The sequence below is a fragment of the Ischnura elegans genome, chromosome 3 (genome assembly GCF_921293095.1).
Source record: "Ischnura elegans chromosome 3, ioIscEleg1.1, whole genome shotgun sequence".
Taxonomy (NCBI): domain Eukaryota; kingdom Metazoa; phylum Arthropoda; class Insecta; order Odonata; family Coenagrionidae; genus Ischnura; species Ischnura elegans.
Genome location: NC_060248.1, coordinates 20,565,873 through 20,592,894, shown reverse-complemented (window position 1 = coordinate 20,592,894; position 27,022 = coordinate 20,565,873). Strand labels below are relative to the sequence as shown.

Below are 27,022 nucleotides of genomic sequence, written 5' to 3'. Positions count from 1 at the left end.
TTCTAAATGCTAGTATGTGATACATTTGGAATAAATATTTCAATAGTGTTGTAGGAAATTTTGCATTTCAAATGTTCACTCAAAAATCCCCCCTCACCACCTTCCCCTCCTTTTCTTCCTCCCCCTCTCACCCCCACAACCCAGAAATGCTTTGCTCAGTCGCACTGTGCGAGCACACTGAAGTGTGCTGTGAGTGGTGAGGCACCTCACCAAAAGGAGTCATTTATGACATCACTACTGTGTTGAACTCCCTTGCTCCTACGGCAGGGGCTATTGACTCTGAACCCTGGATATTGAGACATTCATGCATAATTAAACCGATTGTTATCCTCCGATATTACGAATTTCTTTTACGTTGTGATTTTCCGCCAACATATAGCAATAATTTGTCATAACAAATTCCATGAGGGTCATGGCATCAATTACTATCCAAACTAGTGGCAATGTTATCATGCATTTTTCTGATAACTGAAATATACGAGATAAAAGCTTGTATTTCATCATCCTAATGTCGCATTTTAATACCCCAGGTAATAATCGTGACACAATAGCAATAGGAAAACTAACCTGAAAATAATTGCATATAAAAAAGTGACGATTAGGGCTAAATCCTCCCTCAAAACAATGTTTGCAGCTTGTACTCAGTGTATTTCCTCCCAACAGTAGTTTTGGCACATATGACATCACGCCTGGCTTGGCAGAGCTTGGTTGTCTTCGCTCAGTGGTCAGCTCAGAGAAATTTTGCTCAAGTTTTAAAGTGTATTTTTTTATTTCTTTTGACAAAGAATTGAGAAACAAGGTGTTTTACCAAGCTAATATATCCGTTTTACCTTTTCAAAATAGTTTTCACAGCAATTGACGACCTATGCAAGTTCCCTATTAACTTTTAGAGGTCCACCCTAATCAGGGGCACCAGTAGATGCCAGGAAGCAAACACAAGGCTTGAACTCCCTGGTTTGGGACCCATGTCTGCCAGAGTTTGAGTTCAAACCCAGCCAGATTAAGGAGTTCCTGTTCGGGGCTGTTTGCTTTGCATTCACCTTCCTAGCTAAGCTATTGGCTCTCTGCCTTAACTGCCTTGAACAACCCCAGTCTTTCCAGTGTTATACATGTGAATGAATGAAAAGTGATTGTGAATGGAAAAAGAAATGCTGTGAGACCTATTCTCAAAAATTCAGGGCAATTAGATAAGGCTTAAATGAGCAAATATCAATGAGAAAATCCATTGCATATTTGACTGTAAGTTGATTGTCGCTCCAAGTTTGCTTGGTATTGGACAAGATTAATGTATCACATTTTATGGTGTCTCGCAGTTGTGGTTAAGAAATTTGGCATAAATACTCTGACATTATTCTGCTAAACTATTGCCACTGACAAATATTTGCCACCAATTTTAGTCAATTTTGGCCAAATTATTTAGCGTTTCTGAAATCAATGTTTGTAGCTCAGTAAAAAAAATTGATTGAATCTTACGTCAACGTTTAACTAATAACTATTATTCTCTCCTCTTAATATCTTTTTTCATCAGGAGCAACATTTCAAGAATGATTAAAATGGACTAGACACTTACAAAATCTTCCAACTAAAGAATGAAATAATGATGCATTTTTCTATAATTTCTAAAGTTTTGTCTGGATAATGTCAAGTTTTCTTCTTTCTCTCTCGCACTCTTGGGTATTTATTAATGGAAACCATGTTAAATTAATATTTCTGCTTTTCAACAAATATAAAAAATTTATTCATCCTAACCAATGTATTCCATTTCACATAAAAAGTTTTAACAAAACAATTATTTTTAAAATTACAGTTATAACACTCTATCACAGTATCTCATAGTTAATAATACTTAAGCCACAGTGGGAAGTCTAGAGCCTTGCTCCTTGAAATCTGAAGCTTAATTAACAAAAAAAATTCCTTAAAACTTAAATATTTTTGTGGCATAGAGTGGTGCCCAAGGAAAGCGGCATCACTGCCAATATCTCCAGTGTCAGAGATGTGACTACTTAAAAAAGAAATATCATTTATGCTGTCCCCAGCATTGTTATTATTTCCGTATTAAGCTACCCTCTTTGACATTTTTTTGTTATTTTCTTCATCATATTTTCATTGGCAATATTTTATGCATTCACTTTGCCTGGTTTATTTCTCTCTTTTTTGGGGTTTAAGGATGTGCTGCATTTTTTCCTATTTCATATATTAACATAAATTAAGGCCTAGCTTCGAAAAATAGAGTAAAATGCCATAAAAACATAATGTGCCAAATTTTGATATGCTGAGTTATACTAGAATTTAATTTACTTGAATACAAAGTGCCAAATATCATTTAAAATTGTCTAGGACAAATTATATTGTGTCCCATAGAATACCTACTGTCTGCGAAAGCGCATCAATCTGCACAAAAACACTCAAATCACTGAACCCACAGCAGCCCATCTCTCATAAACAGGTAAGTTATGGGACTACACATGCAAGCCTTAATAATATGCAGCTAAGTACTGTGCTTGTAAAAACTTAATAACTAAGGGAAAGGAATTTTAAGAATTCATCTTAAAACCTTTCCTGATTATCTTCTCTGGTAACTTTATACCACCAAGGGGCCTTTAAGACCTATTTACTAAACTATTTTTAACAGCTTAATCATTAGCAAGTAAAAGTACAATAAACATAGGTCATGGATATCCTATTTTTTAAATATTTATGCCTGGCTGTGCTGGACCAAATTACGGAAGCAACCTTTGAGAAGGGATATTTTCATTACTAGTTTTATAATTCCTCACTTCCTTTCATCTTGGCAGCTCATAAGCTGTTGTGAGGTAAATGACTATTCACTTATTGAGAAAAACTTATAGAAATTAGTAACTTCAAAATGTAACCTATTAGCATACCATGGTAAACAAATTGTATTTATGCAAAGAAATTATTGCATAAATATTAGCAAAAGACATGAATGTTTCCAATATTGCAGTGTATTGGGATCCTAAATTACACTTATAAACTTTTCCAACATAAATATTTATATTTCTTGACATCTTCATAAAAGTTGTTATATTAATCCACTTCTAGCTTCCTAAAACTTCCAGAAATCCCCGTTATTACATCAAGATCTTCATCATCAGCCAAATCTCCCAGAGCTGCTACCACTCCTTTACTGTCTTTTGCTAAGGTAATATTCATGTCTTCCAAGGCTTGAATGGACTCTCGATGTTTAACCATGACTCTTTTGAAGTCAGCTGAAACAAATTATGGATGTTTGTATGAAGTCCATGCTCCAAAATTCAAGGGTTCATATCACGTAAAACCTTTGTCTAAGGATGCTACATTTAGTAATTCACAATAAAATCTTCATTTTCGATTATACTAAGGGCATAATTTTGTAGATAAGAGACAAGCATGGATAAACAGAAAAAGTCGGAAGTGATACAGACGTTTGATTTTTAGTATTGACCATTTTTCAACCATTTCAATTATAGCATTAAAAAAATTAATCTACCATCCACGTCATATATACCTACACCTCCTTTTATTGATATTTAACTCTTAAATAATTTGTAGTAGTCTACTCTGAAATATGTGCATGCAGTAAATTGAAAGGAGAGAAAAAGCATGTATAATCTGCAAATGAGATGCTGACATATAAAATACACTGTACAGACATACCTATCATATCCGAGATGGGTGTTATTCCTCCATATTCCCTTGGTAATATTTTTGGATCAATGTGTTCTTTCAAGTCGTCTATTGTGTTGTGGAACTGAAATGAAAATTAAATCGAAGTAATACACTGAAAAACGTGGATGGAAGCTGATGGCATTCTTCTCATGATTTAACTCAATCAGTGATTCTAACCAAGAGTCAGTTTGGTGAGGGTAGAGCTCACTCCCAACTGAGTCACAAGCATGTAAATTTCATGTGCATATTTAGGGAATGGGGGACTATTCCTTTCCTTGAGCCACCTTGCACTTAGAGGATTTTGGTTTAGGGGTATTGGAAAGCTTCACCCAAGACTCGAATCTGGGATCCTTTGATCAGTGGCCCAATGCCTGTTAGCTTCCTGCTATATTTGTTATCCATGAAATCCAAAAGATGCTGAATTAGAAAGCATTTTAGACTATGCTGGTGTTCTTGCCTCTGATGAGCTACAAGGCTCCACTTTAAGCCAAATCAGATGTGATAAAAAACTAGACTTTAGGGCATAATGAATAACTATGGGGAAAATGTGGAATTTTGAGGTAAAATGGCATATAATCACTTGGTAAATACATACACAATTTCTGAGTGAAAAATTTTGCTGTTCAGAGGTCTTTTTCATATCTGAATCCGCATTCAGACTTTGATATTGGTTTTATAATTGTAAATCTAAAATGAGGTTCGTCACGGTAGGTTATTCTCTGAGCTTTATGTATGGGAAGGGACCAGGGCTATGACTTTGTGATAAGGAGAATTTTGTTAAACTTCCGCTTTATGGAGGTTTGGTTTTGGGGGTTTTACTGTAAATGTGGGCACCTTTCTTAGGCAGATAAAGGATAGAAAGTACATGTAAATTTAATGTTTTTATAAAGTGCCTGAAATTGTTTCAAATATATGATTGATATATTGTATTAGAGACTCAGACTCATTGTTAATATACTCACTTTTACCCTTTTCTTCAATTTTTCACTGAGAATTGAAATGACAAATTCAATCAGTTTATTTGCAAAGCTCGGAATATTTATAAAATGTGTCTCCTTGTGTCTCATTGGAGTTGAGTTCTGTAATGAAAAGAGCAATACTTGTCATTTTTCATTTACTAATATGCAGAGAGAGGAAGAAACATTTCTGTTTTTGTAGATATTCATAGTATGTGCAAATAATTAATGATTAATGGGAACTCTCGGTAGAGAAACAAACATTCTTCAATCAATTTCAAGAATTAGAAAATTAAAAATGACCGGCAATTTTTTACAAATACTTAATTTACTCTTCACGATCCCTTTCAATACATTTTGTACTAACTTCTTGAAGTTAAAAGTTACTGGCAATTTTCCTCGTAGGTTTCCGTGCTTGTTCCGCATCAACTCATTTTTGGTGGACAATAGTTTCGGGCGCATTCCAGCTCCCGTCTTCGGGTCCAAATGATTTACAGGGCTGCAATCCTTCATATATAAGGCTAGTCAGGTACCCGTTGATTTGAATTCAGTTGTTGGAAGAGCCGTTTGAATGATGAAGCTAACGGATAGCCGTCCTCCCTATTGAAGTTCTTTTCATGACTTGCTATTTCTATAGCTTTGAACGTAGGTTTTCACAGCGAGGGTAATCGTTGCTAATGGCTTCCGGGTGCAGCTGCGTGTTGCGCTTTGTCTTGCGAGCTTTCGCATCCGTTACAGGGCGCATCATCAGGCGATGAATCATCAGCCTTCATCGCCTGATGATGCGCCCTATAACGGATGCGAAAGCTCACAAGACAAAGCGCAACACGCAGCTGCACCCGGAAGCCATTACCAACGTTGCTATTTTTATTTTTTAAAAAGAACTTCTTATGTAAAGGATTGCAGCTCTGCAGATCATTTGGACCCGAAGACGGGCGCTGGAACGCACCCGAAACTGTTATCCGCCAAAAATGAGTTGATGCGGAATAAATCCGTAAACTAATCATCAATTTAATCACTGCAGAAGCCTCCGTTATAATTTTCCTCATATACTTCAATTTCACTTCATGACTGGTTTCATTACATATGGTATTACCTTCATAATATTGAAACCGTTCATGAAGTGAAAAAAGTATTTGTTTGAAAATTGCTTGTATGTAACAATTAATTTACTAATTTATTGCAATTCTCCTAGATGCAGCTTAAAACAATCTCTCATGACAATTAATTGAAAAGGTGATAAAACTATATATCAGAGAAATTTCATTTGTTCTTAGCAGTTACAATCTAATTGTATGTACTAGGTACTGCATGGAGTTTATTGGGATTAAACCGTTTACTATTGATAATTTACAGTTACATATATAGTCTACCTGAATGCATTTTGTGATTCTTCGTAGTTCACTAAAAGACCACATGCTGAGATGACTCATCTGGAGACCACTTTCATCATTTATGTATACAAATCCTTTAATTTGTGATTCTTCTTCATCCATGAGAACCTCAACCACAACACTATGTGTTCTTATCACATCAGTTGCACTGTATTTGTACGAGTCTAAACGGCCTGTAATTGGTGTATTTTTATTAGGATTTACCAATATCTCATTTTTTTCAGAATCCACAAAACATAAAAATCAGTCAGCCATACCTGGAGATGACAAAATCACTTTGTAGCCATTCTTATCTCGCTGTGGTAAGGGAACTAGGTATCTGAAAGTAAATACAGAGTTAAAGGATTATTTGCAGATTTTCTGGTTGAGATTTGGCATTTAATGATTTTAAAAAATAACTTCACAAAGAATAGAGTGTGATGATGCACTCATTTCTGTTATGGCATTTTATTCATTTTGCAACTTTTTTTATACATATCGTGCAGCCATATGTGGCAACTTACCCGCTGTCTAAGATGTCATTGACCACTTTGTCATCAACACTGAGTCCACGAAACCATGTAGGGTATGCTTGCCTTATGGTCAGGTAGCGTTCTAAAATCTCTTGCGTTTGAGGTATGCTAAATTTTTTAGTCCTTAGAAATCTCAGGAGGAAAACTGAATCTGAAATCCAAGGAAGAAATTCAGATGAAAGTTTCATGGTTCATCATCAATTTTATCACAAAATTATTCTTGTATAAAAAAATCACTGCATGAAAAACTTGTCATGGTTATTGATTGATATAGGTCCTTTCTTTACCGGCCATAGCAAGAAAAATAATTGGGTGGCTCTTTTACAGTGGGGGCATGGTGGTGGCTTACATTACACTTGTCATTGGGTCCCATAAATGTTGGGGGTATTTGAACCCTGTGACAGTGCCCTTACTATGTCCTTGCTTTTTGAGGATCGATTCAGATAAGATAATCAGTCCCTCGTAGAATACTTATTGAATATTTTAAGTATGCTTTATAGGCTGTGCGAGCTCCTGCCCTTAGGTAACTGTCTAAAAGAAAGGGAACTCCTCTGCAGCCTAACAGAGGTGAGGGACTTCTTGGCAGTCAACCCATAAAATCCAGAATGATTTTTTTCCCATTCCAGCATTGCAGTTTTTTTTAATGTCATTAATGGAGGGTAAAATGCAAGGACTTTGCTATTTGAAGATTTTATAGTGATTGATTATTCCCCCTTTATTGGTTTAATCACATTGAATTAGTAGTGAATTGTTCAAGGCCTCGTAACATTGCATGCAGTTAATATAGTAAGCTTTGGTTTAGTCATTTCTTAGTATATATCTGACTTCTGGATTCATCTGGCCTCTATTTTATTGCTGAAAATCAATATCTTCCTGCTATTATAAATTGAAATCAATGAAAAACTCTTTCTCTTATTGAGTATTAAAGTGAGAACATTCTTTGTGATTAACAACCAAGAAAATGATTTTTACCATAGGGGTGTTCAAGTAGGGTAAAATCTCTCTCTCAGCCCAAAAACGTTGTCCTCTCCAGTTTGGATGTTAATACAGTGACTGACTAGATGTTTAATTATATATTACTTGTGATATCTTTGGTGTTTCCTGTATCATTTGCATGTTTTTAGTTCTTGACATGTAGAAATATCATTGCAAATGAATTAAAGATGAATTTTCTCTCATTTGAATTACTGTGGTTATAGTGACCTTTAAGGTCACAATCCATTCCTAAACAATTGGTTCAGGGTACCTGTGACATCAGTGTGAAACCAATACTTCATAATTTCATGTATGATGTTAAAGTTTTTGACTAAAATGTTATTGACATTATAAACAGTTTGCGAACCAATTTTTTTCTTGGTAACCATCTTGATAAAGCTGTCATGAATTGAAGTGAACCTATTCAGTATAACATTTCATTAAAATACTTTACCTGTGCGACATGATTTGATTAATGGATGAGAATGAATCCAGGTACGAAGTTGAGTCAAGGCAGCTTCTCGTGTGGCGTCATCTTCTCGCAGTTCTGTCTGTGCAACTGAACGGAAGTCCTCACTTAACCTCCATTCGTATGCTGCTTCAGCTTCTTTTCCAAAAAAATCCGTGTTCAGTGAACCTGAATCATTTCCATTTTCCAAACCCATGTTTTCAGCGAGTTGGATATTCAGTGGATTTCAAAATACCTATATAAAAGAATTAGTAGTCAGTGAAAATAACCCAATCAGACTTTTTAATTATATATATGTACTTATAGCTAAGAAGATAATATTTTGCTTCATTTAATGCTATGAATTTGATTTTTTGTGGCCGTAACCCTTTTTCTGCCACCGGGGCGATATATTGGCCCTTGCTGGTGGTGTGAAAATTGCCACGGGCCGATAAATCTTTACTCTTTTTATTTCCTGATTGTGGCCTTTTGTATGGCAATGGCTGCCGTCCCATTTACACACGTATGCTTATCTCTACTGCTTACTAAGATGGTTTCACTGTAAATAATAAAATTAAGTAGCTGAAATAATTTAAAATCTGAAATGTCGCAAATTCTGGAAAATAGCCTTGGCAGTGTTCGCACATCCCACCTGAAATGGGCTGGCATTAAAAGGGTTTACAGAACTGAACCCAATGAAATCACTCAGTGCTTCAACCCAAATGTTGGCTTTGGGTAAGTTAAGGTAGAGTTAACTCCAGACATAGCCACAGGTATGTGAATAACTCACATTTAGGATAGGGGGGCCAGTTCCTTTCCCTGTGCCACGTTGCTCTTAGAGGATTTTAAAAGTGGTATTGTAAGAAGGCTTCACCTGGCCTTTGAATCAGGGTACTAGATGCAAGTGCTCTTTCTCCACACCCAATGGAGATAAAATCTTCATTACTCATGAGGAAGGCTCAATTTTTTTTCCTCTATAAAGTTCTAATAGCTCTCAAAAATTGTATATTCTTGTGTACAGTATGACTTATTATTGATTATATTTTTAGTGCTGACACCCTTACTTTACTGATGGTTACATGGATGACAATGATTCCCTAAATAGATACGTGCCCATAGACAGATTTAGTGGGGGGGACACTTGTCCTCCCTCCTCAGACGCCTAAAAAATAGACAACATTTTTAATAAGGTTATCATTACATTCGTTTTGTTTTGTGTATAGCAGAGCCTCAACTTATTTAATTTCATAAAAAGCAATTACTTCCATATTAAAATAAAGTACATTTGTACAAATAAGTAAATTGGTACAGTAATTGTTGGGTCATTTTTAATTTCAAATATGTGAAGACGGCCCTGTAACCCAAAAGTGTTGTAAAAACATTGCGCTGTAACCAACATGGAGTTGCTGCAACGTAATCGAAATGTTGCAAAATCAGTCAAAAGTCCTCTCTTCCACATTTTTGCAGTGTAATGGCAACATATTCGCAACCTCTGGTGAGACATAATGGCAAAACTCGTGCAACGCACTTGAAACATTTATACAACTCCTGCAACATTTATGCAACTCTTTAAAATAATACTCACAATATGCCTTTTAAGAAAAAAATATATTTATTTATGACATGACAAATTTTACTTATAGATATTCTTCAAGATTCGCAGAGCACAAAACCACACCAAAAAATGCAAGTGTGGAGGGAAAGAGCTAAAGTAGCAACGCGTTCGATGTTTCGATCATAGGCGGATCTAGGGTGGGGGGTGCCGGGGCACGTGCCCCCGCATACCCTTAAAAATATGTAAGATCTTTAATATGGACCTATAATCATTGTGCTCATTTTTGTATTACGAGGTATCCTTGTGCCCCCTGGAACAAAATCTTGGATGTGGCCTTGCTTGTGCCCCCCCAGAAAGAAATCCTGGATCCACCCCTGGTTTCGAATATGCAAATATCGATATTTTTGATGCACCGAATATACGTAACGATATCGTGCCATCTTTCCGTTCTTTATCTCATTTGCAGGGTTTCTGTGTACATTGCGCCCCTGCTCATATGCTTCAAAATTTTCTAAGTGTGACAAAATTGTCTTAAGGCCAAAAATTTTATTCTTGTGAGAGGCAAATTGCTTCAGAAGATGAAAATACACTTTAAAAACCACATATTTGAATATATGTTTGGGGAAAACTATGTCCAAATAACACTCCGCTAAGTGACTGGCAACATGTCGCAACCTAGTGAATATTCCACCCTCACTTACAATCAGTGTCTTACGAATAGGATGAATGAGATTTAAATATGTATATCCTCAGGCTAACATATTACGCTATAAAATTTTTCAGACCAAATGAGTGTATCAGCGACGTAATTAAGATGTTGCAGAAATGTTGCCAAAAGCCTAGCTGCTTCCTGCAACCTTGTGCAACCCTTTTGCAACGTTTGCACAACACATTGTGTTTACCGGGGGTTGGTATGTCGGACCCTTTGTGCCCCTCTGAAAAAATCCTGAATCCGGCCTTGCCTGTTGGACCCTTGTGCTACCCCAGAAAGAAATTCAGGAATGGCCTCTGTATGTGACTATTAGTATTTGTGGATTAGAATGCACTTCCAGAGGCAATTGTAGTGCTAGTTTGCTATTGACACCAAAGCAGTCTTCCTGCATGTACACTTGTCTTCTTTTACATGTTTTTATTATGGTGAAGATCCAAGAGGTAAATATTTGTTTAGGATGTTTTATAAATGTAATTTAAAAGAATAACTCTAATAGTTCAACTAATATAGCATTTTTACCAACTAATTAGTTAGTTATAATTATGAATTAACTAATGATTAGTTTTCTCAGAGGCCTCAGGAGGAAGAGAAAATTTTCTCTCTCTTAAGAGATTATGTTGAAGTAGCAGAAATGGAATCCGCTGGGAATCTACTCTGGTGCAATGGTTTGAAGCGTGTGTATCATAGAGGTACTAATTGTCAGAAAAGAGTCTCAAAAACTTGTGTGTTGTCTTATGCCTAACTTTACTATTGCCGTGGTCGCCGTTTTTTTATTGCCATCGATTGTGATCGTTTGAAAAATGAATGGACCCTTTTTTTTTTCTTTTTTTATCCGCCGCGTGCGTCTCGAGTTATTCGCGGCGAAAAAAAATTTACGGTCTTAACCCTTTCGCAGATAAGTTGATGACGTCACGAACTCATGCTGAATGGATAATCACTTATTAGCTACTCCCCTGTCTTGCATAAAGGCCTCGTGTGCTTCGTTGTTTTTTTACTCTTGTGAAAGATTCTCTCCCACGAAGAAAGGTTCTACCTGAACAAGTAGATGAACCAGAACTCTATAATGACGTCATTAACGTCTGAAAAGTGGTCGGCTAATATCGTATTTTATATTTACGAGAAAACGGTGGAATGAGGATTTTCTTCGTCGTAATTTAGGTATCTTTCCCTTCCATCTACCAAACTCATATAATGGATTGTGAAAGGTTACTCGGGATTTCCACCGGGTCATGTTCTCCAACTACATATCTTGGCCGACGTTTCGATGAACGAGTTGTCCACCGTCAGCAGGGCATCTGGGAAAGCCTGCGATCATTCTTCTTAAATTATAATGGATCGTTAATTCGGGTCTGAGTGATAAATTTCTTTGAATTTGGGAACTCTATGGAAAAGACGAATTCTATTCGAATGGCGCCGCTTAAATAACTCGCAGACTGGTGACATTAGAAAATCTTTGTTAGTAGAGGCGGCTTGCTCTGGCTATTGTCGGCTCTTTGAGGATTTGAAGATCTCGGCTACCGCTTTCCCGCAATAATCAAGTCCAACATTTCATCCTTTTGGCATAACATGCCATTAAGAGATGAAACCTTATTGAAACAAAATGTATCCGTGATCGACGCCTAAGCCTATTCGAGGGTTCCTAGAATTCACGTGATTCTTCGTAAATTCATTTTCCCTGTCTAGGCCGCAGCCCAGGGAGAGATGGGGGCTAACCAGTGGCGCAGCGAGGGGGGGGGGTTTAGGGGATAAATCCCCCCCCCCCCCCCCGACCTCCAGAAGGCCGTAAAACTCACCATTTTGAACCTTTTATCTGTAAAATTTCTAGGGGAGGGCCCCCGCACCTTACGCTTACCCTGGCGGGTATTCCACACCCTCTGACACCCCAGTGTTTTGCGCCTGAAACCCCCCCCCCCTAGCCTTAATTCCTAGCTGCGCCTCTGGGGCTAACAATCAGTGGGCGCTAAAACTTATCAATCAATTCTAAAGAAAAAAAATGAATAAATTGAATTGAATCTATTCCTTCAATTTTCGACCTTCAATCAGAATTTAACGTTGCCAATTCCTTTTCCAGATAAATCCTCTGCATGGTTTGTTGTGAGACCAATAATTTCCTTGGCCCCCGAACAGATGTTTGAATAATTCGTACAAAAAGAATTGTGAAATCTAATATGAGCCACTCATATATATTGAATCAGTCAGCACGTTTTTAGACCTTTATAATTACTTAAACCCATAGTCATCGGAATATCGTAGCGAATGAATCGGAGGCAGTCGAAATATTTTGAGGGAAGGGTCGAGCTACTTTCCTGAGTGTGCCGAAAAAGTGACCTGCATAGAGGGCTCATCATTTGCTTGAGACCTGTAAAAATAACTTTCGCCGTGCTCACCCATTTGGTTATTTGTGTTCAACTTATAGGAAGGATATGGAGCCGGCCGCGGCGATGCGGGTGGATTTGATACCGTTTTCGCACTGCTCGGAACGTATTTTAGCGCGAGCGGTCTAATTAATGTGACGTTTAAAATGCCGGAGAAAGCGCGCGCACACTAATGATGAATGATTAGCAGGAACTTCTTGATTTAACCCCACGTTAAGATAAACTGGATCGGTTTAATGGGGCAAGAGGTGTTCCTATAGCATTTCATAGTGGTTTCAGTATTTTATTGCTCAAATGAACTCTTTATTTTTCTATTTTTAGTGGTGTAAAAAATAAAGAAACGACATTGTAGTGGCCCTGAGGCAGAAGAAATAAGATCTATTCAATCATTTAAGTTTTTGAAAGACTAACACTTACTTGGCCTATTGTGTTAAATTAGGAACATTAGTTAACTTTTTTCTTGTTTGAATCCGTAGTTACATTTATTTTGTATCAAGGAAAGCGCCTCTATTCGAGGTAGAATATCGACCGTGAAATTATATTTCTGCTCAACCTTGACCAGTGAGATCGACTTTATCTAGTCCACGGTCTTAGCCGTTACCTTGCTTTGCAAATACGGCATCTGTCGACAGAAAAACGCCTCTCTTGCAGTGCAAATGGCTCACTCTTTCCAGCTCTCTATTATTAGCTGCGTTATCAACGACTCGTTCTGGCTATAAGTGGAGCCCAATTTCGCATCTCCTGTTGTAGTTTTCAGCCCTTTCGATGGCGCGATGTAAATGTGCTTAAGTAAAAGCTGTGGCATAACTAGGAATATGCTTTGGGAAGGGATAGGGGAACCGGAGGAGACGACCCCACCCCAGACAACGGGAGCACGGATAATTTTTGAAAAATGACACGATTGGAAACATTTGCGCAGCGAGGGGGGGTTTTGGGGGAGCCCAGAGCTCAGATATTTTTTTTAGTTTAATTCATTTTACATTATCGGATCAATATTAATTATAGAATAGTGTAAGGATTAATATAATATCCCTCGGAGAGCAGTAAAACTCACCATTTTTAACCATTTTTCTTAAACATTTTCTGGGGGAGTGCCCCCGCACCTCCCGCCAAACCTGGCGGGTATTCTTTACCCCCCAGACTCCTATTACAACATGTTGGCACTTAAAATCTGGCTTTCCCTCGAAATTCCACGGGAAATCGTTATAATAGGGAAAACATTAGTGTACCTACTGCAAAATCCTCTGAGGCTTTGGGGGGGGGGGCTTTAATCCCCTCGATACGTGCGTGCTGGATAGAAGTAAAGGTATACTGGATTAAGCATTACCTAACCGTTTGAGAGCCAACGTTTTGGCATCCCTAAGACATATCGATTGCGGAGACCCAGGGGACTAATGATGTCATAGACACAGTGTACCAAGAATAACTTCTGATTTGAACTGAAGTGTATGATTGAGGAAATATTCTCTTTGCATTAAAACCGGTATGCACTTCTCGAATCACTCACTCTGCCCATTCTCGTGGCTCGCAAAAGTACGTCCCTTCAAAAATTATGCTGAGCATTGTCCCTCCCTGATATGCACTCGCGGTCAGGCTCTCTCATAAGAGTGAACGGAATTTTTTGAAAAATGACACGCCAGGAAACAGTGGTACAGCGAGGGGGGTAGGGTTTTGGGGGATAACCCCCCCCCCCAGAGCTCAGAACGGCGCAAACGCGGACCATCTCCTTCGCGTGTCTTCTGGCTCTTGGTACTGTATGAAGATAAATTTATTGGTACGGACGAAAATAAATTTTCACCTAAAGTTAAGGCTGCGGAAGTTATTTATTTTTTAATTATGTTATTTCAAGAAAATGGGTTAGACGTTTAGAAACAAACATTCCTCTTTGGCGAATGGAGGGTTGGGGCTGCGGTCCAATTTATCACGATGGCCCCTGTTCCTTACGCGTTTTCCTGGGAGGGGAACAGAATTCTCTGGGCGAAAGTGGTAAAGTTATCGAATAGTTTTGGTTATGCCCTCTGCAGTGGCGGATCCAGGATAGCGACAAAGGGGGGGTCTAGGGTTAACCTCCCAGCAGTAGTAGGGGTGCGAACAAAATTACCATTTCATCCAATGTAAATTGGATACCTCAGGGGAGGGCTAGTTCCTCTGTGGGTATATCTGGCCCTTTGTAAGAATGTCTTTACTGTCTGCCACGGTAAATGATTTGTCTCATTCCTCCAGTGAATCCTATCCGTTTGCTCCTATGCATCTACGAAGGCAGGCTGCTTTGTTTTCAACTACCGTTTTGAGAAAATGATTTATTTTTATTTTTCTAGCCGAACAAAAATAACTTTAGTGAGTGCCTCTCAATTACTCTTCTAGGAAACCTGAAACGTTTGATTTATTTTAATTTATACTCTGTATACAGGGAAATTAGTGTGGGGGAAAGTAGTGCATGATGTACTTGACATTGGATAGTAAATTTTGCGCACGAAGGGGACCCAGCCACTCATAACGGAAAGAATAAGAGACAACCGACCGCGACGTTTCCCAACGCAATCCCTCGTTGAAGATTTTTCCCTGGTGATAGCGGCATCTGCTAGACGTATTCCGGGAGATCGATTATCATGCTTACTTGAATTTCTAGGCAGAGATTTCATCCAGCCTATCAGAGCGTATACCCGAAATATCTTTCTCTTAATTGGTAATAGTTTCGGCGTCGGTAATCTGCTAAAACCAGAGGCACCATTCCGTACGCCACGAATTGTAACGGAACGCTCCAAATACATAGAATCACGTCATGAATCACGAATTCAGTTGTGTTCCACATTTCATGTTTTGCTGACCGAAGAAATAAGATCCATACGAACTCAGAGAGCTGGCCAATTTTCTATTGTGCTCCTCCCTCAGTTAAATTGTGAAACAGAGGCTTCAACGAGAAGGTAGGTATGCTAATATGTTTCACTTGAATGAGAACATTAAATTTACGAAGGAATGGAATGCCGTGATAAATTTCTGCGGGAAATTGATATCAATTCAGATATTTGGGAATGAGGATGTCATCAAAAGCAACTATATTTATACCAATAATTACAAATATTTTAAAATGTTCCATTTAAAATTACTTTATCCCTTGGATTAGTAAAAATATATCTGTATTAACACTTTCTGATGAGAAATCACTTGGATAAAAAATCCGAGTGAGTAAACGATTGAAGTTCAAAGTAAATTAAAAGTACTTAAGTGGATATCGCCATCAATTTCGTATTTTGAAACTCACAGGCATCAGCGGTTGCGAGCTAGTCCTCCAACCATTTCCATTTGCATTCGCTGTGTTGGACGAACGAGAATAGACAACGATAAGGTGTATGAAAATTCTACCATTGGTGCCATGAATGGCTATTTAAACGCAGTTATAGTTATGACGGGTCGATGTGTCGGTACTTCTAAATTTAGGATTCTATAATAACAATTAAAATACTCAATAACCAAAGCCACTGCCACACAAAACCTCTCGCCGCTTCACCTCGGAGGGCAGAAAAGCTGTTGTAACCATGCATCATCAATTTCAGAGAATTAGTTATGCCTGCTATTGCACTTCTTGCTACTCAAAATCACCTGTGAAATCCGTAACTTAAGTAACTACTGGTAAAATTATACTATCGCATCATGGCTATCCATTCCTGTTTTTAACAATGCACAGATACGTTTCACAAATGCAAAGATATATTCATTATTAAAATTTTGCCGTAAATTTCGATAGGTTTCACTTGCGTAGATGACGGCTGCATTGTGCAGGCTCTTATGCATACTCAAGCCACATTGGGCTTTGTATGTCCAGTAGTTTCTACTTCACGGATATTAAATGTTATCACATGCAGCATTGAAGGAGGTTTCCGCTATCATCTGCTGAGGAGGTTGCATCCATGACTGGTAGAAGTTCAAAACATCTCCGTTTCCGCGGGATATGCACACGTAGGTACCGATGACGTGCGCAAGTGGCGTGAAATGGGACCAGATTTTCGTAGCCCCTGCATTCAATTTTTTTCTAAAGCGCATGTTTCCTGGTACGTATTTCTCCTTCGTTTCATTTCGGCCAATTTCTGGAAAATCTTTGTTACTGCTGGGATTCGAACCCAGTCCCACGGGATGGGAAGGTATGTAATTCTTTCGGTGTTACTTATACTTTTACTTTACATTTATGTTTAGACACTCTACACTAGACGTACTGGCTCTGCAGTTTATGGCGAAGGTGGATTCTGGCAAAGTTCTAGGCCATTACGAGAGGGAGAGGGGTAGTTGTAATCCCCTACAGGAGTTGTAATACAAAAACGTGCCCCATCCAGCAGGAAACCCCCCCTCCCCCCCCCCCCCCCCCCCCCCGAAAAAGTTGTGACAATGCCCTTAGCATAGCTCACCCCGAACTAACAAGTTGCAAGCGTGTGATTTTCGCTCACTCATGGAAGGGTAACAGTTCGTTGCTCAATTCTGCTCCACTCTTAAGTCGTTTGTTCGGTAACTTATTAAAAAACCTGGGTCCTTACACACAAACTAGGGGTGAAATGAGGAGGTAGTTATCTTGTTCACTACCTCTCGCCTCGCATATGTGATGTGCAATACCTGGTATTCTGTGGTAGTTTGAGCAGGCGACTGGAAGCTAGAGTTATTTAACGAAGTTATCATAACGGCATGCCTACTATAACTGAAACATACGATCCATACCATAAAGCCAGTTCTCTGTGCTGATGATACCTTAACTTTATCATTTCAGTCCCCTCATTTGATAATTTGATACGCACTTATCAGCTTGTACCCAGATATACAAGAATAGCCATGAGAAAAAATTCCCCTGGATCGGGAATCGAACCACGGACCTTTGGCTTTCCGGGCCAATGCGCAGACCACTACGCTATCCAGGTTCTTTAATTCCCATGGCAATTATACCGAGGGTCATGGTACTAGGTGTTAGGCCCTCGCGGTCCATCAAGGATGGCAACGCGAGGGAGAAAGAACTTCCAAGAAGCCACAGCCGGTTGAGAGCCTCAAACCTGCGCTAAAGCCGCGCAAAGCGGTATGTGTAATATTTCGAACCCTGCCGCGAGAACGGCGGTGAAATATACAAGAATTGCCATGAGAAAAAATTCCCCTGGACCGGGAATGGAACCACGGACCTTTAACCTTTTCGTTTTTCGGGTTCATTCCGACAGTTTCGGGCGCGTTCCAGCTCCCTTCTTCGGGTCCAAAAATACCCGAAGGATCACCAATTTATTGAACAGTTTAAGACCAGTTGATCTAGATCCAAGAGCAGCACCCTTGGTCCTTATAAAACACCTTCGGACCTTATTTGGACCCGAAACCGGAAGCTGGAACGCGTCCGAAACTGTCGTCCGCAAAATATGAGCCAACGCGGAATGAACCCAAAAGAAATCACCAATTAACTCACCGCGGAAGCCTCCGTAATGACCTATTTAATAAATTGCCTTCATAATTGATAAGGATTGACTGTTACAGGACTTTTGCAAAAAAATTGAAAGTGTTTTTGTAAAACAAATTGTTTTACTCTGTGGATGAATTTATGCTGTGATCCCAATTTAATATATCCTTATATGTACTGAATTTTCCTGTGCATTTTAAATATCTCTTGGATTAAATAAATAAATTTGTGCCATCGGGAAGGGTATGAAAGTAAGGGTGAAACACAGTGTCGACATTAGCCTGCTCTTAACGAAAGGCGCCAAGGGGACCACGGCTTAACGTCCCATCCGACGGACGGAGTGTTGCACTTGAAATGTACTCCACGCAACCTTTAAGCAGGAATCGGACAGTCTTTGAAAAAGCTCCACCGCCGCCGGGATTTGGACCCGATCCCACTTGGTGGGAGGTTATACAATACTTTCGGCGTTAATTCCACTGCCTGCAAGACATTTTTACTTTCTTTCTTATTTAGGACAAAAGTGCCGTTTAGATGGCTTTTTCAAGTATCATTAACATTTTTTACTGAGTTAGCATAATAAAAACTTGCATTGGAGACCCACCGAGATAATTACTATCTTTTCTATTTTTTCCAGGAGTTACGGGTGGGGGCGGCCGCCCCATACTTTCAATCTGCCCCTGTTTAGATCTGACATAAACTAAATATTAAAATTGGTATCGATGTTTTCCTCCTCAAGTAAAAAATATAATTTAAACTTTTTCCGAAAATCGAAATAAACGGCTAAAAAAATGGGTGTTTCGAAAATGGGTTTTTCGTATGCGTGAAATTCACGGCCCCAAATTATTCGGGAAGGAATCAATGTTAACAGGTGTGTGACGACTTATATTTTTGATAAATACCTACTTTGAAGTATCCGGGTATGTAAAAATATAATGCTAATGTATTTATGAATGATTTATAGTTTAACAATCAAAATTGATGCATTTTAATTACTGTTATTTTAAATATTACCAGAGAGGAGTATAGAGAGTAGACAGGAGTCCTCGATATTACGTAGGTACATTTTACCGATATTACTATGTACTTTTGAGCATATTGCATCGAAAATTCGGGACGTTATTCTTCCAGTTTAGAGTGAAAAAATGTTTCAAATATCTCGGTATTTCAGGAAGTAAACATGCGTCCTGATTTTCGACAAAATCTGAGAGGCCGAGGGTCAACTGCAGTCCGAGTTTGCGCGCAATGACCCACCTCTTCATTAAATTCATTTGTGTCAATGTCAGTATTGTAATAAAAGAAATACTTCAAAGAGAATAAACGGAGCTGTGACGTGTAACTAAGGGGGGATAAGGTGGATAGATCCCCCTTAAAGCCTCAGAGAAATAAAAAAAATTAAAACTATTGTCTAGTTTTGGCATGTAATAACTGTATCTACTAATTAGTGCCAAAATGATGCCAAATGTATTTCCAGGCATGTCATTTTTTAAACAATTTCCCGGACCTCCCGTTGTCTGGGGGATTCCCCCCCAGACCCTCCTCTCCCCAAAGCATATTTATATAGTTACACTACTGTAGCGGAGAATATCATTTTAGCCAGTTTTTGTGCTCTTTATTCATTAAGTGTTTAAATGCGTTAGCCAGATTACCAAAGTAGTGACCCCTAAGACAGTAGGACTCTCATCTGTGTATTGATTGGAGGTGCAGATGACGGTCAACTTGTTTGATAGCATGATGATGGCAATGTCTCTGATACCCGGGAGTTAGATGTTACTTTGAGATGCATGTGGATAAAGGTTAAAACATATGTAACAGGAGTTGTTATCTGACGAGCAGCCTGACATTGGTCATACGACTAGTTGCAACGGGAAGGTATGTTGTAATTTCTACTCTTGAGATTTGTGTTGAGGAAACGAGAGAACAGCGCCTAGTATTAAAAGCTACAGACACATTCTACGAACGATTCTCACAGCCAACCAACAATTCTCACAATCGAAGAATGCAAACCGCACACCACCCGAAATTTTTGGAAGATAAGGTATTGGAAGCTCCCTCCCCTTGTATACGCGCCCTCCGAAATGCATCACCTCAAGGCAAACGCAAAAATGATGTATGGTTGCTGCACCCAGATAGCTCCTCGCCTCGAAAAACGATATTCAACTTATGAGTCGGCCCCTTCCCGCCCGAAAACTATTTTTTTGGCTTAGGCCTTATAAGTGAAGACCGATGGTCGAAGCATGAGCGTACGTATGGGGGGGAGGGGCAGCCTTAGAAGCCAAGCCCCACTCTAGAAGCAAAAGCAAATTTATTTCAAAAGGAAATTTTTGAACAATTTTTCTTAAATCCAAGAAAAGTGATATTAGTATTTAAAAAAACATGTAATTAAAATAAAAATATTTTTTTCCGAGCAAACAATTTAAAAAAATTAGTAAAGCGCTGTTATAATTTTCTTGAATTTTGGTTTAATAACCTTTTCTGAGTTACAACTTGAACGACCACGGCTTTCCCCCCTCTACTTTTGATTCTGGGTACGCCCTTGGGTCGATGATTAGATTAAAATCATTTACTGATTAACTTATCTCAATATTCGATGGCTTACGGTTTCGAATGAAAATTTCCAGATAGTGATCAAAAGTATGGTCTCTCTATCACAAATACTCCGACCTCTCGAAAAACTGGAGCCAAAGCCATACTTTCCGTGTCGGTGACCCTTCACACTCAATCACCTCATTCAAGGAATGCACTACTATTAATTTGAAATGTACGCATGGGCGTGTCTTAGGTGGGAGCTTATCACCCACACATTATCTCCAAGGACGCTAAAGTGGCCTTGAAAATCCAAACAATCTTATATGAAAAATAAATTTTTATCCCAAAAACAAAAGAGAATTAATACTCGGAAGCTATAGCTTACAAATTGTAGATAATAAACTACAATGAGTAAAGGGTAACACCTACAGAAAACATGACACTACAATGGGTAAAGTGTATAAATTTTCAAATTTGTATTTCCTTTGAAACTTTCTTCATTACCATTAATATAAAGGACTACATTTATTGGGAGGAGTGCGCTCATAAACTCTCTTCGGACCCACGCGAAAAAATCACGCACGTATGAAGGGCGTGCATCGATCTACCAATCGAAGACAACTGACAAACACAATGAAAGAGGTAATTTTTACGAATGTGGATCTAAACCTAATTTCAAGTGCATACCTACGTCTTGCCACTGCACTCGAGCGTATGATCTCTAGGTTGCGACCTGGAACGTATCGTCGGTTAAAGGACGGTTGCTTGAAGTCGGAAGGTCGAAATCTATGAGAAATGAGGACAACTGTAGGAAAATGGTGTAAATGGAAACCGAATAGAATTTTCAATTTTCAAGGTCAGATAAAATTCATGGATTTATCTCGGAGTGGATATTATCGCAGATTCAATTGATCGATGAATAAAAAAGGTATTGTGGTTGATGAAGTTTTTGCCACTTACTTCGGTGCATTAATTTAGTGTATTTTCTTGAGCAATCTTGGGAAGGAAATAATCGCTTTCATTGTAAAATTCTGTACATAAAAGAAAATAAACGATGAAGCTAACTCTTAGATATTTTTTTTCCTCTGTTCTGTATAAAGTTGTGATATCAACTGCGAGATAATAAAAATTTCGCGACAAAAAATTAACAACGTCGTCAAAACTTAAGATGAATTCGTCATACATCGGCGATCATCAATTCTAAATGGATGTTTCCTAACGTATGTGCAGTTAAAGTTGCCGACAGTAAGCCATGGGATGCTAAGAAAGGTATCGAAAGAAGTTCGTCAATTCAATTTTCAACTCCCAAAGCTAGAACCCTAACCGGGAAGAGTGGTTTACTTGGAGGGAGATACATTCCGAAGGGGGTTAATTTATAGGGGGCACACTGAATAATCGATTTCCGACAACATTTCCAGCAAATACACTAAAATTACTATTTGTCTAATATGCCACTTAAATATACACCCATAGGTTCTTGAAATGGTAATGTTACGGCAAAGGCAAATTTGCATTTAATGATGAAACAATTTCATTTACAAAACCTTATCTTATATAATAAGAAAAGCTATCAGTCGTAAATAATCCCGTGGTAACCTTTTACCCTGTCCATTAGGTCCTGCTATTGGGCCTCATTCCAATAAGCTGCCCTCCGATTTCAAATTAATGGTGATACAGGTTATAATTGTTTCCCCTAATTAAGTCCCTAAAACCTACTCTCTTGCCTGAGATCAACCACTAATCGTTTCTTAGATGCTGGACATTGGACGCTGATTTCTAATTTAAAGTGCATAAGCCATAAGACGGAAAATGCCGGGTCCACTGGGCGTGGAGAAGGTCACGCGTATAGGCCGTCGTACCAAAATCACAAGATCACGAATGAATTTGAATCTCAAATAACTCTTTGGTAGAGGTCCTGGTTTGGAGGACCCAATCATTTCGCGATATAGGGTACACGTAGACCATCGATAATTATCGTAATAACTGACTAAAGGTATATTTTTTTAGCATTCCGGAAAATGTCGCTAATAAGGTCATCAAAATGGCAATACATGCATTGGAAAGGCTTTTTCATCCACTTATTAGTCAGAGATTTTTGCGGATCATTCTTCTTGCGTTTCTTACATTCCATCTTCTATATTATTTCTACTGTATAGATACCTTTTTCTCAACTTATACGCAACCAAACTCTACAAATGAGGTACCAAAATGCACAGAATTTAACAGAGAACATGCGACGGCATATCTTACTTCCTAAATATTGCTAATGTTTCCTAAAATTGGTTTTTAAATAATAATTAAAAAAAAAACAAAAAAAAACGAAAACCAGTAAATATTCCTGACGTTAACGGCGCACAAACTGATACATTTGTTCATTTGCAACAATATCTCGCATTCTTTAAATAACTTTTATAAAAATGCGGCTGATTCCACATTCAAGTCTCCTGTTGATTCGTAAATATGAGTCATCGTGTGCGTTTAACAGAGGATAGGGTAATTACTTCCAATGTTGTGTTTAAAAACTCCTCAACCGTCCTCTGACCTCAATTTGTACATGAACATTCCAATTAAATTTGTACATAAGACCCTGCCTTTTTTTCTACATTTTAAAATTAGAAATTCGCCTATCCCTCTGTGGACCTGCATTGAAAAGAGCGGGGGAAGCCCGCTGGGAGCGGGCGCATCACGCTCGCGTTATGTTATTCTTTATGCTAATTGTTTTCCATGTCAGTTATTCCATTTCCTTTAGAACAGGGTTTCTCTACTTAGTATCTCGAATTAAGAAAGAGATACTAGGCTGTCTAATTTTTTACGCATCGTTTTATTTTTATCTTTTGCGAACGTGACGTAGCATGCGCAACTTTCTTAACCGTTATCCCGCTATCGCTTGCACCCGTACGCCCTCCTTTTCCCACCCACGCTATCCATTCATCTCCCTTCGGGAATTTTTGTTATCTCTTTACCTTTCGAATATCATTTCGCTTCAACGTAGCAAATTTTTCACTGAGTGGCATTCTACTTTCTCTCTTCCCGTTGCCAACTGCCAATGATGAACTCTGCCCAGCTCCAAGTTGATTTAGCAAGCAGGATGATTTTTGGATGGCGAAATGGTAAGTGCACGATAGTCTTGCAAAGGCGTGGGTGTCATTGATTCTCTTTAATTCATTTTTAACTGACAAGTCGTTAACTAATATAATGGATAAAGTTTTCGTAATCGATTCGTGTATTTTCCTCGAGGCTCTGAAACACAAAATCACCGCTATTTTTCCGGAATCGTAATTTGCTATGGGGCGGGTAATCGACATTAATTGAATGCTGAGGGAGGTATGAAAAATATGCTTCATTGAAAGGACCAGATTGCCCTATAAATGCTGATGCAAAAAAACTATCTCTGCACTGATACATACTGACAATTTGATTGACTGATTTTCATTTTTAATATGTTTTTTCATCGATAGGAAAACATAAAGCAATGTAATTTCTAAAATTGTATATTGAATCCCGCTTAGAAACAAAGTTAAGTTCTGTGAAACTTACTAATAAATGTATTTCCGCTTTATTAAAACACGCTTACGTGTAATTCAAACAGGCGATCAGGTCCTCCACGTTTTTTTGGTACTGTATTTTATGAAAATCGAGGAAATTTTCCGTAGAATTCCAAATTCTACGGAAAGATTGGGAATTGTTCTTGACGCTTTTTCTTCTGGTCGAACTGGGCTGATTTTTACTTTTTTTGAGGTCATATTTTACATAGCGGGACCTCCAAAATACAAGGAATCTCTTAAAATTTTCCGCGGGACTAAATAATTTCTGTTTGCCGTTGCGCGCCAAAGGGGTATGGGTTGCCCCTGACCCCGTAAAGGGGGAGCGCTAAAATTGAATCTTGAAATTCGTTGACACTTGAAGCTTTTAGTGTTGGGGGAGGAAGGAGGCTACCATATTGATAGTAAATTGACTTTGGTTCGCCACTTGTTGGGAGGGTATTTGCCTCTACTCGAATACAAATCCCAGAGGAGGCGGAGATCGATGCGGGAGTGCTCGATGTGGAGGGCACTTCACAATCAGCACTCCGTCCATCGGAGCGGATATTAAGCTGTGGTCTATTTGGCGCCTTTCGTTAAGAGCAGGCTATTACTGACGCCAGGTTTCTCTCCAACCTTCCTTCCTTCCCCTGAACTATGGCGCAAATGGCCTAAGTTGTTGATCACATACAGTTAATATCGAGCCATGCGTTTGCCTCTTTCCTTAAAGAAGGGTGGTTTGATAACTATTTTTATCAATTATTTTCTGAGTGAAGTGTTTTGGAAAAAATGATAGCCCCATAAAAATATCAGATTTTATTTCTTCCTGGTTGAAACCATGAATGTTACTCTTTATATGCAGTTTAAAATCGAATAGTTTGCATCCTCAACCGTTCTTCTTCCCGATTAAAAAAAAACTATCGCATTTTCAAGTGTCAAAGACATGCTTTTAGTAGATTCAAACTCCCGAGAGCTTTTCAGGCCCTGTGGGTAGTGTAGGTAATTTCTCCTCTCTGGTAATAGTAAGCGGGTCACCATTTATTCCTGGGGCCCGTGCCTTCCCGTCTCAGGAAATCTACATTTGCTCCTAGCCTCTCTCGGCTGCCGGCCCACGAAGAAATTGTCACCAGATATGTGCGCAAGTTTTTTCCACAGATACAGCTTACATTTGTAATTTTCAACCATGACTCCACAGGTTAATTATTCCGCATTCGCGCATTTATTACGTATTGGTACATGCCTATGAACGCCTCAGAACAGAATGGCTGCTCTGTTCATGAATTTCAAAAACTTGCCGGACCAAGTGTTTGCTCTCTCGGGGTCTTGTGATGGCAGTGACGCACTTATACATCGATTGGAAAAAAGCGAGTCGGCACCCCCTTTCTCCTTTTCTCTAAGTTAAGGCATCAGTGATTCCTCGGATGAGGTTCGACTTTCTCTTTCACTTGTAGACCAGCTTTCTCTTGCTGGGTCGCTGCGTCACTTTTGGGGAGGAATCATGAAATATCCTGCTACCTGAGTGATAGAATCTTGATTGATGCCATTGCTTATGAAGAAACCCTTAATAATTTATTCCTGATACCTGAATTTATTTTGGATGAAGACCACATGGATTTAAATTCAACAAAACATGTTATTTATCTATCCCGAATTCCTTAGGACATGAAATTGGAATATAAAGAGGAGCGAAAATAGTTAGCTTTATAGGCTAAGGAACATGACCACAGGAATTTATTTGCCGTTTACTTGTGATTTTAAATTCTAAAAGGCATATTATTATTATGGTATTAATTGTATGTACTAAAATACTAACTAAGGTTGGGTCTAACGGACGATCTCATCACATTCTCAGAAGCAGAACATAAAATACTCCAACCCTTTAAATTATTATTATACTCTGTCAGCATCAGAAATGCGTTGCTTAATTAATTTTTTTGGAGATGAAAACCATTTTAGCGCGATTCGGGCGGCGGAGTGGGGTCAGTTACTAACTGATTTAACACACCTGTATTTTGTGATTAATAATTAGCCTTGAATATACAAGATCCGGTAAATAGTTGATTTTGACATTTCTTGGCGGAATCAGAGAAAATATTAAAATATTGCCTTTTCCCGTTAAAAAAATTTCGGAGGACTTTTTTTTCCAGAGTGTCTCAGGACTCTTAGTATTTATATTGTACAAAAGGGGACGTCCCTCTAAAACACTGAAAGTATGCTACTAAAGTGAATCACGATTAATTCAGAGGAGTTTTTTTTAGAGGTTTCGTTAAGTTTTTATGGTAATCAACTTCAAGCTTAATTTTAAAATCCGTCAAATCATCAATAACCAATGAGAACGTGGAAAATAAGTCGCAAGACTGGAATCACCTCTGCTGGGCCACGTATGTTGGCACAAGCGACGTATGTAGAATGAGCGCGCGTTTAAAATTTAGATAATTGGTTAAAATATGAGATACTGCCAAGAGAAACTTACCAATTTATTACAAAGGTGACACTGCTACAAAGGGCGATTCCTCGGCATGGCCTATCTGGGGTTCTCGGACGATGGTGATATTATTTTTCTAAAGAGTGACGGCCACTGGTGTCTTCTTTGCGGGAGAGCAACCGAACGTCTGCTCGATCTCCACGCGCTACTTTATGCTCTCATCTCGAGCACTCGTTCCGTTCTTAAGTCTCAGCTCCTTCTACCTCTTCCGCTGCTTGTTCCTCTCTATTAACTCCATCCCTCTCACCTGTGACCCAGAAAAACGAGAAACTCGCGTCACCTCTGGTTGCGGGGAGTGCGGACACGACAGCCCACTTTCTCCCTCACTGCGGTGGTTCCTGAAGTATCCATCGATTCATTAAAAGGATTTAATGTTTAAAAAATCTATGAAATACCTGTAACAACTATACGGGAAGAAAATCAAATATGCTTAAATATTCAAGAAATATGCTTTAATATAAATAAGAAAGGCTTATAG

At 38.7% G+C, this 27,022-nt stretch overlaps 2 protein-coding genes across 3 annotated transcripts in view; one reads left to right on the top strand and one right to left on the bottom strand.

Moving 5' to 3' along the window:
* Window positions 1-1,714: 1,714 nt before the first annotated feature.
* LOC124155519 (clavesin-1) lies at window positions 1,715-26,848 on the bottom strand. The gene is made up of 8 exons (XM_046529409.1): window positions 26,533-26,848; window positions 7,961-8,210; window positions 6,523-6,682; window positions 6,277-6,338; window positions 5,999-6,192; window positions 4,632-4,748; window positions 3,658-3,751; window positions 1,715-3,230 (listed from the first exon to the last, which is right to left on the bottom strand). Exons 2-8 carry the CDS (start codon window positions 8,169-8,171, stop codon window positions 3,049-3,051), a joined length of 1,020 nt encoding a protein of 339 aa, XP_046385365.1. The 5' UTR covers window positions 8,172-8,210; window positions 26,533-26,848; the 3' UTR covers window positions 1,715-3,048.
* Window positions 23,540-27,022, top strand: part of LOC124155516 (ubiquitin carboxyl-terminal hydrolase 20) — a 41,945-nt gene continuing 38,462 nt past the window's right edge. For both annotated transcript variants that reach the window (XM_046529406.1, XM_046529403.1), the window contains exon 1: window positions 23,540-23,648. In XM_046529406.1, coding sequence (XP_046385362.1) covers window positions 23,646-23,648 — 3 coding nt within the window. In that variant the 5' untranslated portion in view covers window positions 23,540-23,645. The remainder of the gene's footprint in view (window positions 23,649-27,022) is intronic.

Bases quoted from the DNA above. Each gene is read 5' to 3' on its own strand.
- LOC124155519 (XM_046529409.1), bottom strand. From the start codon at position 8,171: ATGGGTTTGGAAAATGGAAATGATTCAGGTTCACTGAACACGGATTTT. The intron at 6,193-6,276 runs GTATGGCTGACT...CACCAATTACAG, and splicing joins AGTGATTTTGTCATCTCCAG to GCCGTTTAGACTCGTACAAA. The intron at 3,752-4,631 runs GTGAGTATATTA...TTTTCATTTCAG, and splicing joins AATTGAAGAAAAGGGTAAAA to TTCCACAACACAATAGACGA.